The 16,007-nt window shown below is 39.1% G+C and overlaps 1 protein-coding gene across 2 annotated transcripts; it reads right to left on the minus strand.

Moving 5' to 3' along the window:
- Nucleotides 1-303: 303 nt before the first annotated feature.
- Nucleotides 304-12,989, minus strand: LOC124247657 (keratin-associated protein 1-4-like). 2 transcript variants are annotated; one of them, XM_046677169.1, is made up of 2 exons: nucleotides 12,501-12,989; nucleotides 304-721 (listed from the first exon to the last, which is right to left on the minus strand). In XM_046677169.1, exons 1-2 carry the CDS (start codon nucleotides 12,905-12,907, stop codon nucleotides 670-672), a joined length of 459 nt encoding a protein of 152 aa, XP_046533125.1. In that variant the 5' UTR covers nucleotides 12,908-12,989; the 3' UTR covers nucleotides 304-669. The 2 variants fall into 2 exon arrangements, with proteins under 2 accessions (XP_046533125.1, XP_046533126.1); XM_046677170.1 differs by lacking the exon at nucleotides 12,501-12,989 and adding an exon at nucleotides 6,737-7,180.
- Nucleotides 12,990-16,007: the final 3,018 nt, after the last annotated feature.

Consider the following 16,007-nt stretch of genomic DNA (forward strand, 5'->3'; position numbering starts at 1 on the left):
AAGTACACTGGGTAGAAATCCCATAGCTTTGGTCAACCTGAAATTTTTAGCTAGAAGTGGCTCCATTAGTCTAGACCTAATCCTAACAGATTAGAGCATGTGTTTGAATAACTATGAAGGTTATTTAATGCATGGAACGTTTTTTTAACTGATGGATTCAAGCATCGTGTAATTTGTATTTAATCTTTCTGGTTTAGACTTTATGTTTAGGCCTTAGGATTACTATCAAAATGCAAATCCGCTCTTCTTGAATTCCAGCTAAAGGTGGACAAGCTTAAGGGGAGAAGGAAGAAAATAACTCAGTTTGCTTTGCACATTTAAATATTTTATTTGAAATTAACAGGGGATATTCAAGGAGAAAGCAGATCTGAAAATATATGGGGATCAAGAAATAGGGAGGAGAGCAGAGATGTCACTGAAATGAAGAACTACCCCACCCTCCTACCCTGCTCAGGCAAGGCAGGATACTCAGACACTCTGACCGACATATATGTTTAGTGGGCTAATGCAGCATATCCAAGAGGGTCTTGACTAAAATTTTTGTTATTTCTGAGCAGCTTAGAAACATTATGATACTCAGCAACCAAGTAAAATTGAACACTTCTTCAGAGATCATCACAGTTTTGCTCTGCTTCCCCTTTCATTCCTAACTAATCAGCAACCTTGCTTTTAACAGGTGGACTGGCAGCAGATGGGCTCACAGCAGATGGGCTCACAGCAGATGGGCTGGCAGCAGCAGGCTGGGCGGCAGCAGGACTGTCCACAGTAGGATGGGCGGCAGCAGGAGGCCTGGGCATGGTGCAGCTGGCAGCAGGATGGGGGGGTGCAGCTCACCACGCAGCAGGGAGGCAGGGAGGTGCCCTCCACGCGGCAGTCAGGGCGGCACCACCTGGTGCGGGAGCTCACAGCTCCATAGCCACCCTCTTGGCCACCACTGATGCCACCGCCAATGCCACAGCTGGTCTGGCAGAAGCTTGGCTGGCAGCAGCTGGTCTGGCAGGAGCTTGGCTGGCAGCAGCTGGTCTGGCAGGACCTTGGCTGGCAGCAGCTGGTCTGGCAGGACCTTGGCTGGCAGCAGCTGGAGTTGCAGGTCTCACTGATGGAGCAGCTGGGAAATCCACAGAAGCTGGTGGAGCAGCAGGCCATGGTGTCAGGAGTTGGGTTGAGAGTTGTGTTGTTAAGAGAAGTTTCTGAGTTTTGGCTGCCCCCTCTACATCTGGCCTTTTATACATTCCCTAGAGCTTCGTATTTCCCCAACATTTAGCATCTTTGCTTGATACTATTTGAAAAGTCGGTCTCTGATTGGCTAACACCTGAGTTGTTTAGAAAGTTATAAATAGCATTTCAATAGTCTGCTTTGTCATTGCTCAATTAAATCTCATTATGTTTCTTCTTTGCCCTCTGGAGCAAGTGAAGGCTCATTATGGAAGCCAATCATGGAGCACCTCTTTATGCAAGTCACATGACAGACTAGACTTGGGCCAACCATTGCCCAGGCTTGCTTGGTCATACCTGTCCTTTGATAACCTTTAGGCAGAGTTTATCTAAACTTAACATTTCCTTCCAAGGTGGTCACTCAATTAAGGATCATGATTTCATGAGCAATTTGTCCAGACTTGGAATGACTAACATTAGTGTCATCAAAACATGAGCTATCACCTCATCATCAACATTTGAAAGATGTATGTCTATGATCAGTTTGTGCAAGATATAGTGTCCTCAGAGCTCTAAGGAGTATTTTTTCCTTTGATCATCAGTGTACATATTCTCTCCTGAAACCCTTAATGTCTTTTGCTAATAGATTGTTTTCTGACTCTACTAAATTGAAAATATGGGCTAGCAATGAATACACATTTTAGCAAGTCAAACAGTGCATAGGAATATAAAGAAAGTTAATATTTTTCCCCCCTTCCCCCAAAGATACACATACCTTCCAAAACTAGTAGTCCAGAGATAATCAGCATTACCAGTCTGATGCATGTTCTTTGACATCTTTCTTCTTGTTTTCACAAACAGAAACCACCATATACACACATATGTCTTCTACTTCAGTAAAGTTTGGTCTCCTATACATATTTGTTTTTTAAAAATTAAATTGTAGTAAAATCTTAAAAGTTTATATGGAGGCCTTCACTAGGTTTGGTCATGTATGTCGTCCAGATGGTTTAACAACACATTGCTTTCTCAAGGCTTTATCCTTGAAGTGGCTCCCATCGTGGGAAGGGTAGGCAGAATATGCATTCCAAGGACAGGGGAGGAGCCTCCGATTGCCCTGATCCAGCTCTTTGGTCGACTGGTGGTCACGTCCTCTCAATTACCTCCTCCAACAGCTACCATAAACATGGGTGTACAAATATCTCTTCCAGACTGTGCTTTCAATTCTTTTGGGTATTTGCCTAGAAGTAGACTTGGTAGATCATATGGTAATTCTATTTTTACTTTTTTGAGTAACTGTTTCCCATAGCAACTGTACCATTTTACATTCCCACTAATAGTGCACAAAGGTTCTAATTTCTCCACGTCCTTGTCAATGCTTTTTGGGTTTTTGAGAGTAGCCGTTCTAATGTGTGTGAGGTGGTCTGACATGGTGATTTTGATTTAAATTTTTGTAATGATTAGTGATGTTGAACCTCTTTTCATGTGCTTGTTGGCCATTTGTATATCTTCTTTGGAGAAATGCCTAAGTCCTTTGCCCAATTTTTAATTGTTTTGTTGCTCTTGTCATTGAGTTTAGGAGTTCGTTATATATTCTGGATATTAATCCATTATTGGATATATGATTTGTAAATATTTTCTCCCATTCTGTAGATTGCCTTTTCATTTTGTTAGCTCTGTCCTTTAATGAACAGAAGTTTTTAATTTTGATGTAGTTCAATTTATCTATTTTTCACTTTTGTTGTCATATCCAAAAAGTCATTGCCAAATCATGAAGCCTTTCCCTTATGTTTTCTTCTAAGAGTTTTATAGTTTTAGCTCCTGTATTTATATCTTTGACCCACTTTGAGTTAATTTTTGTATATGGTGTAAGGTAAGCGCCCAACCTCATTCTTTTGCATATGGATATCCATTTTTCCCAACACCATTTGTTGAAAAGACTGTCCTTTCCCACTGCATGGTCTTGGCACCCTTGTTGAAAATCATTTGGCTGTGTGTATGAGGGTTTATTGAAGGGCTCTCCCATTCTATTCTATTCTATTCTATTCTATTCTATTCTATTCTATTCTACTCTATTCTATTTGTCTATATGTCTGCCTTTATGTCAGCAACATACTGTTACTGTTAGCTGTGATTACTATAGCTTTGTAATAAAGCTTGAGATCAAGAAGCTTTGTTCTTCTTTCTCAAGATTTCTTTGGCTATTTAGAGTCTTCTGTGTCCCATACAAATTTTAGGATTTTTTTGTATTTCTGTGAAAAATGCCGTTGGTATTTAGATAAGGATTGCATTGAATCTGTAGATTACTTTTGGTAGTATGGACATTTTAAGAATATTAATTCTTCCAATCCATGAGCATGGTATACCTTTCCACTTACTTGTATCTTCTTCTGTTTCTTTCATCAATGTCTTATGGTTTTCAGTGTACAGATCTTTCACCTTCTTGGTTAAATTTATTCCTAAGCATTTATTCTTTTTATACTATTATAAATGGGGTTGTTTTCTTAATTTCTCTTTCTGATAGATTGTTGTTAGTGTATAGAAATGCAACTCGTTTTGTGTATTTATTTTGTAGCTGTAACTGTACTGAATTCGTTGAATTGTTCTAACAATTTTCCTGGTGGAGTGTTTAGGGTTTTCTATATATAATATCATGTCTTCTGCAAATAGAGATAATTTTACTTCTTTATTTCTGATTTGTTGCCTTTTATTTCTTTTTCTTGCTTAATTGCTCTGGCTAGGACTTCCAGTACAATGATAAATAGATTGGGTGAAAGTGGGCATCCTTGTCTTGCTCCTGATCTTAAAGGAAAAGCTTTCAGTCTTTCACCACTGAGAATGGTGATAATGTGGGCTTTTCAAATATGGCTTTTATTATGCTGAGGAAATTTCCTTTTATTCCTAGTTTGTTGAGAGTTTTGCTTTTTTGTCATATAAGAGTGTTGAATTTCATCAAATGCTTTTTCTTCATCTATTGAAATAACCATGTGTTTTTCCCCGCTTCATTATGCTATGTGATGTAATACATTGATTGGTTTTCATATTTTGAGCCATCTTTGCATTCTAGGATAAAATCTCTCTTGGTCATGGTGTATAATCCTTTTAATGTGTTTTTGAATTCTGTTTAATAGTATTCTGTTGAAGAATTTTGCATCAATACTTATCAGGGATATTGGTTTATAGTTTTCTTTTCTTGTAGTGTCTTTGTCTAGCTTTGGTATCAAGATAATACTGACCTCACAGAATGAGTTCAGAAGTGCTTCCTCCCTTCAATGTTTTGGAAGAGTTTGAGGACGATTGGTGTTAATTTTTCTTTAAATGTTTGGTAGAATTCACAGTAAAGCCTTCTAATACTAGAATTTTCTCTGTTGGGAGGTTTTTTTTTTTTATTACTGATACAATCTCCTTATTAGTTATAGATCTATTTAGATTTTCTATTTCTTCATGATTCAGTTTTTATAGGTTGAGTGTTTGTAGGAATTTATCCATTTCACCTAGGTTATGCACTTTGTTGGCCTATCCTATATACATTACTCATTCTTTTAAATAGCTATGCAGTATTCCAGAGTATGACCATACCACAGTTTATTCGATCATCCCCCAATTGATAAATCCTCAATTGCTTTTAGTTCGTGCTTTTGAATTTTAAAAAATCATAGAATTTTAAGCTGAAGGAGGCTTTAATTGGATCCAGATTTAGGTGTATGAGATGGTCACGTGATGTAGGGGACTGAGCTCTTAACTGAGAATTAATTAATTACACTAAATAGTCTTCTCAAACTTGTTCTACCATTAAGGGACTGTGAACCTCAGAAAAGTCACTTAATCCCTCTGAACATTGGTTTACTCATCTGTAGGATGAGAGGATCTCTCAGACACCTCCAGGGCTAAAATTGTATAATTTCTCTACCAGATGATTCATGCTTTAAGGGTGTGATCTTCCCATGTCTGATTTACCTTGGTATCCTACATAGTACTTTTGGACCATTTGCTTACAGATGCTCAGTAAATGCTTGTTGAATAAAAGAGGGAATGAATGATTAGCAGTGTATGATAATGATAACTAGTCAAATTTGCATTTTACCAAAGTCACTTTTATTTTATATTTTTAAGTTTATTATATATTTGCTTTTCTCAGCAGGAGCTGTTAGGTAGTGATACCTGAAAGTGGTCGGTGGTTAGAATCAAAGGGGCAAAATGTGTCTCCATTTCTGTTCTGTTGTTCAAGGGTATTTTCTGGATTGGATCAGATCTCTAGATGATGTGTTATGGAAACTGAGTCTTTGCTTACATGTTATCCTTTGTTCATGCTTTCTAATTTCTTGATTTTCATTAATCCATGAATGAATAAGGCATTGTTGTTTTAACCAAAGTAATATTCACAATAAAAAATAATACCTCGGTCCCCTCCAGTTCCAATTCCAATGAATTAATCTTAATCCTTGTCCAAAAAGCCACCCAAATTCATGAAGCATTCCCTGATACTTGTGTTTAAATATGTACAAATTCATTGTATATTATATATAAATGCATGTATACGTATAATAAATAAATGTGTATTTCTGAGTGAACCTTTTAAACCAAAGTAGATGTGTTGATTCTAAAATTAGAGCAAAATCTCTATTATTCTCACTTTCAGTTTAGAAACTGGGAAATAAAGTTTTAGGAGTAAACATCCCCATCTAACCAAAAGCATGTATCCTCAGAGAGGCTTCCCCAACTTATAGTTCTCTTGCTTTGCTCTGCAAGACTACAGGTAAATGGAAGAGTGTGGTTTATCAGCATACATTACCATTGTTTGAAGATTTCCTGGAAAAGCATTCCTTTAACAGACATGAAAGAATAGGTCCTGTTCTGGCTCTGGATTCAGAGGTGCTGACTTTAACTTTCCAGTTGTGAAAGCACTGTGTGAGGTCAGGATATGGTAAGAGAGCCTGTGCCATTTCTGAGGCCCTCAGTAACCACCGTTGCTGTGTCATTTTATGGGGATTAACCTCCATTGGATCTGGTCAAATTTCCTAACGTAGTGTAAGAAGAGCAGTGTGGGATATCAAAACCAGGTTAAAAATCTTTCATATGATTTTCTATTAAATGTACATCATGAGCACACTCAATGAAGAAAAAGAGATATGTTTGCTGCACCAAACAGATATAATTTATTAGACTTCAGTATATTATTCCTTTTTCATAGGAAGTGCAATTTGCAGGACTGTGGAGTATAGGAGATGAATGTATCAGAGAAGGGCAGATGGTTCTTCCATGACCTTGGCAGCACTGAAACACAGAAAGTAGGATCAAATGCTTGCTGAAGATCGGTCCCAAGGCAAATTGGTTTTCCCATTTTGTGAGCCAAATTTGTATTTTGGCAGACTCAGTGGGGAGATCAATGTCTTTCCAGTTTTGAACGGAATCAGATAGGTCTGTGGGGCCCAAATATTTGGTAACTCCCACAACAAAAGCCAGATAAAAGGTCAAGAACTTGTTAATGGTCCAGTGGTGGTTGAAGAGATTCTTAGGTCATGAATTGAGCTGGAAGTTGAAACTTCAAGTTGGCAATCAGTAGCAGGTGGGTTCACAGCAGATGGGCTCACAGCAGATGGGCTCACAGCAGATGGGCTGGCAGCAGCAGGCTGGGCGGCAGCAGGACTGTCCACAGTAGGATGGGCGGCAGCAGGAGGCCTGGGCATGGTGCAACTGGCAGCAGGATGGGGGGGTGCAGCTCACCACACAGCAGGGGGGCAGGAAGGTGCCCTCCACGCGGCAGTCAGGGCGGCACCACCTGGTGCGGGAGCTCACAGCTCCGTAGCCACCCTCTTGGCCACCACTGATGCCACCGCCAATGCCACCACCGATGCCACAGCTGGTCTGGCAGAAGCTTGGCTGGCAGCAGCTGGAGTTGCAGGTCTCACTGATGGAGCAGCTGGGAAATCCACAGAAGCTGGTGGAGCAGCAGGCCATGGTGTCAGGAGTTGGGTTGAGAGTTGGGTTGCTTTGAGAAGTTTTGAGTTTGTGCAGCAACTTCCACCTCAGGCCTTTTATAAGCCTTGGCCAGCTATTATTTACATAATTCCCAAAGTCTCTTCCTCATTTGTGTTTAAAATAACTTGTCTCTGAATGATAATTGCCCTGAACAAATTGAGTTATTTGTTCAACCTTCTGAAAGCCTTTAAAAGTTGATTTAATTTGGTCTTTAATTAAGTTTCTTTACCGTGGTCAAGTAGTCACTAGCAATTTGTTGGATGCATAACCCCTAATTCCTCATATTTGTTAAAATTTGCTCATTGCCCAAAGAATAATTGACTGATGCCTCACCTTTAGGGAATGTCAATATTATTCAATGTTAACTCTGATAATTGATCTCTTGGGTCTCACGTGACAGTATAATTCTCAGTCACATGGCCTCCGGTGTTGACTGCTGCCCCTTCTCTACCTTTCCCATCTTCACTTTGCCTGTGAAGCAAAGTGGTTCAGCTGGCCAGAAATGTGGATGAATTGTCACTGATAACATTTTTGGAGTACTTGTCACGTGCCCAAACAGTTCTGAGTGCTTTGCTTGTACCAATTCATTTAATTTTCACAGCAATCCTATGGCATAGGTATCATTGCTATTCCCATCATTCATGTGAGGAAACTGAGCCACAAACAGATTTAAGTCATTTCTCTGAGTTCACACTAAGAAGTGCTGAATCTGAGATTTGAACCCATGACGTCTGACTCCACACTAAACTGTTAGCCCCTACAATCAATTCCCCCTTTTCCACGTAAGCAGTTGTTTTAGGGAAAATCGAAGGCTGAAAGCCAGATGTGAAAATTTGCCCTCTTCTTTTGGGCATTTTTGAGAGTAAAGGGAAGAAAGGCAGAGCTTACGGTAAATAATAGCACCGTTTATTAGAGATTTCTCTAGAGATTTTATTTTATTTTTTAGACTGTATAATAAGCACACTTCAAGAAAATCTCAAGTGCTAAAAAAGTGAACTTGCTTGACTTGTGACATCATCTATTCTTTGATTTTACGATAGTCTATAGATTTAAATTTTTTAAAAATTGAGGCATAGTTGATATGTAAGATTGTATTATTTTTAGGCATACAACATAATGATTTGATATATGTATATGTTGTGATATGATCACCACAATAAGTTTATTTAACAACCATCACCACGCATAGCTACAAAATTTTTTATCTTGTCATGAGAATAAATGTTCTTAACTGCATAAAAATCATACTCTTAATATATTAATATTGGAGTGTGTGGCATACTATAGTGTGTTAGATCTGCAGTAGCAGTTTACTGTAGGTGCTACAGACTAATCCAATTCACTGGAAAATTTGTATGATTTGAATGAGGCAGCTGAAGATGGTTTTGTTTAGGTGCAATGAGAGGTGATCTGGCTTCCATGGAGCATGGACTCTATTACAGGCAAACGGAAGTTAAAATGCCACTCACAGGGTTGGACCAGAACCAAGTGTTAGTTCTGCTTCTCCAGAAATAACAGCTTTGAGTATCGATCACAACTCTTAAGACATTTTCAAATCCCACATCAAATTTGAATTAAATGGTAGGGTTCTTTGTGAATCTTTCGCTTCTTCTCCTTAAGCAAATCTACATCACAGGTTCTTTGAATAGCTATTTTTCCACCTTGGATGCTTGAAATGTGTGGATTTGTCATTGCTACAATCTTAGGAGCTATCTAAATTCATATATAAATTCAGCAGAATCTTCGATACAAAAAAGATTTATTAACTCCCTTGCAAAAAGTTCACATGTTTGAGCAGTTGAAATACATATTAATAAGGGCACTGGAGATAGTAGTGTTGCATATCAGATTTCCATTTCTGTGCTTTTCTACTGTGGCGTTGTTTTCAACATCTCCTTCAGTGCAAAATTTAACTCAATTTTCATGTTTCTGGTCTTTAGCTGCCCTTACAGAATTATTAATAATAAAGTGTTTTAGTCAGAGTTCTCCACAGAAACAGAACCAATAGGATAGATTGATGGATAGATGATAGATAGATAGATAGATAGATAGATAGATAGATAGATTTATTATGAGGGATTGGCTCACACAATTATGGAGGCTGAGAAGTCCCACCAGGAGCACTGAATTCTAAGGACAGGAGAAGACGGATGTCTCAGCTCAAGCAAGAGAGCAAATTCGTCCTTCCTCCACCTTTTTTGTTTTATTCAGACTCTCAACGGATTGACTGGTGCCCACCTACATTGAGGAGGGTGATCCATCTTCCTTACTCAATCCCTGGCTTCAAATGCTAATCTCTCCTGGAAGCACCCTCACAGAAACACCCAGAAATAATGTTTTACCAGCTATCTGAACATCCCTTAGCCCAATCAAACTGATACTTAAAATTACTCATAACATAAGATATGATGCATAAAATTTGAAAATTCTCCTCCTGTGCCACAGAATGAAGACTAATCTGAACATTCCCTTAGCTCCTCCAAAGAAATCAAGAAAATAAAGTTCTTTCCTCCTACCACTTAAATCCACTTCTTCTTGATTCTTTCTCATTCAAATAGAGTAAGAAGCTGTATCATTGGTGATGTTTCCCTCTGTAGATTTTCTACCCTGTTTAAATACTGGATACCTTATCTATGTCTTCTTTGGGAAAAAAAAAAAATACCAGTACCTTTACATTTAAAGCTTTTTTTTAATTACTGTGCCTATTCTTTTTGGTTTTCATTACTTCGTTTAAGTTAGGGCCCCAGACCATTCCAGTACCACAAAAAGAGAGGATGTGTTTGTTTGTTATTCTTGAATTTTTGTCTTCTGTTTATAGATACTAATGGGTTGAGTTATCTTTCTTTAAGATGTCAGGTTCCATTTTTCTAGTTACAAGTTTTGGGGGTTCTTCCAATTCCTTAAACTCTCTTTTATCAGTTCTTGAAATCAGTTGCATCTGCCTTACTTAGATTCCTGAGAAATAAGGCATGATTCATGCACCAACCAAATGAATACTCTCAACTTTTTTATTTTTTGGTGAGAAAGATTGGCCCTGAAATAACATCAGTTGCCAATCTTCTTCTTTTTGCTTCAGCAAGATTGTCCCTGAGCTAACATCTGTGCCAATCTTCCTCTATTTTGTATGTGGGACACTGCCACAGCGTGGCTTGATGAGTGGTGTGTAGATCCACACCCAGGGTCTGAACCATGAACCCTGGGCCACTGAAGCGGAGCGTGTGAACTTAACCACTACACCACTGGGCCAGCCCCTGAACATTCCCAACTTTTTATCCTAAACCATGTAACAAGATCTTTCTCTTCCCTCCTGAGTACCAGCCTGGCTCTTTTTATGCTTCTGAGCTGAAGCCCTTCTAAGTAAGAAGTGCATCCAACCTAAATCTTCCCAACCTGATGGGAGACAGGAGAGTAGTATATGGGGGGAATAGAGTGTTGACCTTGTTTGAGAGATGTTGTGTGTGAATTTGTAGGCTATGCCGTGATGGGGGCTCTGTGCCCTCAGAGGAAGGAGAATCTTGTTCTTCACACAAAGAGCTGTAGGATCAACAAGCTGTGTATTTCTTGGGCTATGTCCACCAAAAGTTAATGCCTTTTTCTAATTCTTGTGAAGTTGTGCTGGTGGACACCCATCCCTTTGATTTTTTATTTTAAATTGAGGTGAAATTCACATAACATACAGTTAACCATTTTAAAGTGTACAGTTGAGTGGCATTTAGTGCATTCACGATATTATGCAACCACCACACCTCTCTCTAGTTTCAAAACTTTTTCATCACACCAGAAGAGCACCTAATAACCTTTAAGCAATCACTCCTCGTTGCCCTCTACCTCTAGCTGTTGGCTCACCACTTTGATTTTATGGCCAAAGATTTTATCCAGTAGAATGGAAGCTCTATTATGTGTCTTTTATTTCATCCTTACTTCTTTCTAGAACTCTCTCTGGAGATTAGAATAAGCATGGGGTTAGTGTATGCCAACATCATGTTGATTTAAATACATCCCAGTAATGGACATTTATTTTTTTTTCTACTTCACAATATATGAGAGAATTGTATAGGTATTATAGAAACATCATTTCATTTCATCATTCCCTTTGAATGAAATGAAGTGATGAACATCATTTCATCATCCATCATTTCATCATCAAATTCCCTTTCATCATTTTCCAAAGTATATTTTGAGGAAGATTAGTGTTACAGGATGTTAGTTGTCAATAAGTGAATGGAGGATTCCCTGGTTAAATGAAATTGGGAGTGATGGCTGTAGAGATTCCTTGATTGCAGGACATCCCAGTCCCTTTAATATTCTAATGTGCTTTTTATATAAAACTTCAATATAGTGATCACACATACAAAATTATTTGACCACTGAATATTTTTTCCCCTTTGGGCATCTGAAGGGACTAATTGTCAGTGTGTCGCCTATTTAGCAAGTGACCTACTATCTTATGCCTGGAAAGGATATTGTAAGTAATAAAACTCAATTCTCTCATTTTCCAGGTTAGAAATAGGTGCCCAGGTAGGTGAAGGGACTTGCTCAAGAATTCTTGGATGGTTAGCTACAAAGTGGGGACTAGAACTCAGGATGTCTTTACATCTTATGGTATTACTGTAAAATCTTGTGTTTACTGTCTTTCCAATTACGTATTATCCTTTTTATACCCTTGTTGATGGGAAGAACTGTACACAGAATCATATATGAATGAAATGAGTGGGTTTGGCAATATCTCAAGAAGCTAAACAACATAAAATTCCTTTTTGTAGAACTGATCTTCTGGAACACCGAGCCCATCACTTCGCACATGTGAGGACCTGGGGAAGTACTTCCTAAATACCAATGTATTCTTTTAATCATATATTTTGACTGCAGAGTATTGGCCAATTTAATGGCAAAACAAAGGAAAACCACCTTTTAAAGACCATTATTAAAAGCACAATAATAAAGAAAAACCATAGCGCCATGCCACATTTACTGAGATTTTGAAAAATCCCAGTACTCCAATATCAATAACAAATTCCAAAGAAAAGAAACCTCCAATAACGACTTCATCACTGAAGAATGACAAATTTTATTAAATCTAAACCCAACGAGCTGTTGAAATATTTCAGACGATATTTATAGTAAAGTATTCCACATCCTTTTCACATTGTAGGACTTTTGATATCTGGGTCTATGAAATACTTTTGTCTTCCATTACAAATTAATTTACCTCTTAGGGAAATTATGTAGCTGTGTAACAAGAGGTTGCAAACTGGGTTATAGGTTTGGGGGCTCAGTTTATTGGGACTCCATTGTGGTTAGTTTGAAGTGCCATTTTCTCAGCATTCCCATCAGAAGGAGGTTTTCAACAGGTGGGCTCACAGCAGATGGGCTCACAGCAGATGGGCTCACAGCGGGTGGGCTGGCAGCAGCAGGCTGGGCGGCAGCAGGACTGTCCACAGTAGGATGGGCGGCAGCAGGAGGCCTGGGCATGGTGCAGCTGGCAGCAGGATGGGGGGCTGCAGCTCACCACGCAGCAGGGAGGCAGGGAGGTGCCCTCCACGCGGCAGTCAGGGCGGCACCACCTGGTGCGGGAGCTCACAGCTCCGTAGCCACCCTCTTGGCCACCACTGATGCCACCGCCAATGCCACCACCGATGCCACAGCTGGTCTGGCAGGAGCTTGGTTGGCAGCAGCTGGTCTGGCAGGAGCTTGGCTGGCAGCAGCTGGAGTCACAGGTCCCACTGATGGAGCAGCTGGGAAATCCACAGAAGCTGGTGGAGCAGCAGGCCATGGTGTCAGGAGCTGGGTTGAGAGTTGGGTTGCTTGGAGGAGTTTCTGAGTTGGGACTGCTTGTTCTGCTGGGGCCTTTTATAGGCCTTGGCCATTTCCTATGTTTGTCACGGACAGCATTTTTATCTTGTTACTCTTTAAACAGGCTTTTCCAGGTCTCACTGATTGTTCAAATACTGAGTTATTTTAAAGATATCTCCAAATTGATTTTTCCTTGTTGCTCAGCTAATACTCACCAAATGTGTTTGTTCTTGGTAGAAATGTTGATGCTTTGTTTTCAAACAGCACTGTAATTTCCCCTCAAGTCTCAGCCTCCATTCTGCACATATGATCACATCACCTGACAAGGTGACTCTCACTCATTAGACGATGCAATTTTGGGGTCATATTCACCAAAACTCAAGTCTCCAGAAGAAAATTCTTAACCATTGACCATCGTTCATGTAAGGCTATCTTTACATTTTTTAGATCAATGAGAGTATAGTCTCCACAGTCAGCCAGATAGAAACTCTGATAAACTCCATATTCATAGAATTTCATAGATCTTTCCAGAAATTGGATCGATCCAGTTTCAAGATCTCTCCTGATCTTCACACATTCAGACTTGAAGAAACATTTATCACTCAGGAGGATATATGGAGCAAACCCTGTTTCATCCCAACTTACTGTGGCTATGTTGTTAGCACATATTTAAAAGAAAGGTTAAAATGCATGTCCAGTAATTAGGAAAAAAATCACAAAAAATTTTAAGTGTAATTTATACTTCTCTATGAAAGAAAAGTCACTGCTTTATGGATTATCTAGACAGTATTTATTTCTCAAAAGTTGGATTCATTTTCAGTTTATGTCATTTTATGTAACTACACATTATATCCTATGAAAAGATGTTAGACCAAAGAGTATGACAATCAAATTTATAAAAGGAACCAATAAAAGAAAAAGTAGGAGGTAGGAAATACTTTTCCTGGATCACGGTGCTTGGGAGGCGGGTTAGGAAATAGATGATCAAATGTCATTCAGTAGGTCTAAGTGCAAAGAGATTAAGATAAATTTCAGCAAAATAAAAATTGAAACAATTCCTGGTGGTTCCTAAAAGAAAGAATGTGATTTTCCATTGGAAGTTTAGGGCTACATGGAGGGAGGTTAAAAACAAAGTGATGGCCAAAAGAATACATCATTATGCTTGTGGTAGGTTTATTCCTCCCTGCCAACCATGGATAGAAGCACATAGTTAGATTTTATGAGGTGGAGGTATTGATTTGAACAGTGATAGAATTACATTAGAATGTGATTCATGCAAGTGTCACTAAAGATGTTCATGTCACAAGGTAACCATGACTGTAGGTATGAAGATGAAAGGTGGTTAGATAGAATCATCAAATATTGGAGATCAAAAACTTAATAAATCATCTTGTCCAACCATTTAACTTTACAGGTGTAGAAACTGACATCGTTCTTATTATAAACAGCACGTGTTTACTAAATCCTATTATGCATGGAGCACTAAAGGGTTCTACAGAAGGCAACATCCAGTCTTCCCACCTCATGTCTCGCTCTAGTGCACAAATCAGCATAGCCTTGATACAAAGAATTAATCAAGGAAAAGAGTCAAACACAGAACCATTCCCGTCAAAGCTCTAAAGTGGAACATTGATGTCGTGCTGCAGACAACTTCTAATTTCATCTCAGCATCAGCTGATGCTAGAATACGATTAAGTCTAGCAGAGGCTGCATTTTCGAGAGGTCAGTGACTTGCTCCACGTACACAGCTGGTACACAGCTGGAAGAGCTGGATCCCAAACTTCTACCCCTCAGTCCTGGATCACTTCATTTTATTTGATACTGTGCTGCTTTCCAGGATCGATTAGAGTTAGTAAAACTCTCTGTCTCCTGTTTTAAAAAAAATATTTTATAATAGCTTGAGAATAGAAATAGTGGTAGGCACGGCACACTACGGAGTAGGGATTTTAAACACACAGGAAATAAGCATAAATATGTTAAAATTCTTTTAAGTCCGTTCTGTCCAGAAGTTTCCCCTAGAATTACAATGTCACATTTGATTCCTAATTGTTTTTTGTCTCCCACATTCAGATGAGTTAATGTTCCTTCTGGGTTTCTATGTCTGCCATACTCTTCGTGTCTTCTCCATTCCACGGCCATCATCCTAGTTCAGTTCTTGTTATGTATCACTTGGACCAGGGCAATGGCCTCTTGATTCATTTCTGTATAGTCCTTACACATTTAGCCTTTGAACTTCTGTTTTTATAAGCAGCTACCGTAGGAATCATTCCAATGCCCAACTCCTGTCAGGGCATTCCCTTGCCCCAAGACTTTCAAGAGCTCCTTAGTGCGTCGAGCATTAAGGGCATACTCCTTTGGCTAGTATTCAAAGCACACAAATTTTCCAAATTTACCTTTCACTATTACTCTATAAATATCCGGTGCTCCCACCAAACTATCCCCTGAACAACCCTTCCTTCTATACAACGTTTCCATTGTTGAGGGTGGCATCTTCCCTGCAGACCCCAAAATCTTAACCCATCTAAAATGCTAGCTTCCTTTCCAATCTTTCTTGGTCTCCCTAGTCAATAATGACTTCTCTGTCGACACCATAGCGTGTTGTACTTTTCTTCATATTCTAATTTTCAGTTGAGTCATTGTGAATTTCATTCACCTCCCTAGAAGTTTCTTGAAGAGGGGAAAATTTTTAAGTCAATTTTAACTTCTGTTGTATACCATACAGTCTGTGACTTGCAGACGGTAGGCAGTTGGTACATTTTGTTATGTTTAAATTTAATGAAAAATGTTAGAATGAATAAGTAAAACCAAATCTGTGTTTGCTAGGCCAAAGAAGGGAAGTTTATTAGAAAACAAAGATGCCACAAGACAAGATCTAAGATGAAAAGAAGGAAGTTTCTACTGTTAACAAAGACTTGAGAACAGCCCAAGCCTTAATAGATGAGTCTGGATCTCCATCCAACTCCTAGTTGACTTGGAGTCTTGATGGCTCAGGGCAGGAGGTTTGTTAGGTAGAGAAATGGGAGTATGACTTTTCCAGAAGGTTGATTGCTTGCCGCAGGCAGCCAGTGCCCTGCTCAGCA

This window comes from Equus quagga, chromosome 11 (assembly GCF_021613505.1).
Source record: "Equus quagga isolate Etosha38 chromosome 11, UCLA_HA_Equagga_1.0, whole genome shotgun sequence".
NCBI lineage: Eukaryota > Metazoa > Chordata > Mammalia > Perissodactyla > Equidae > Equus > Equus quagga.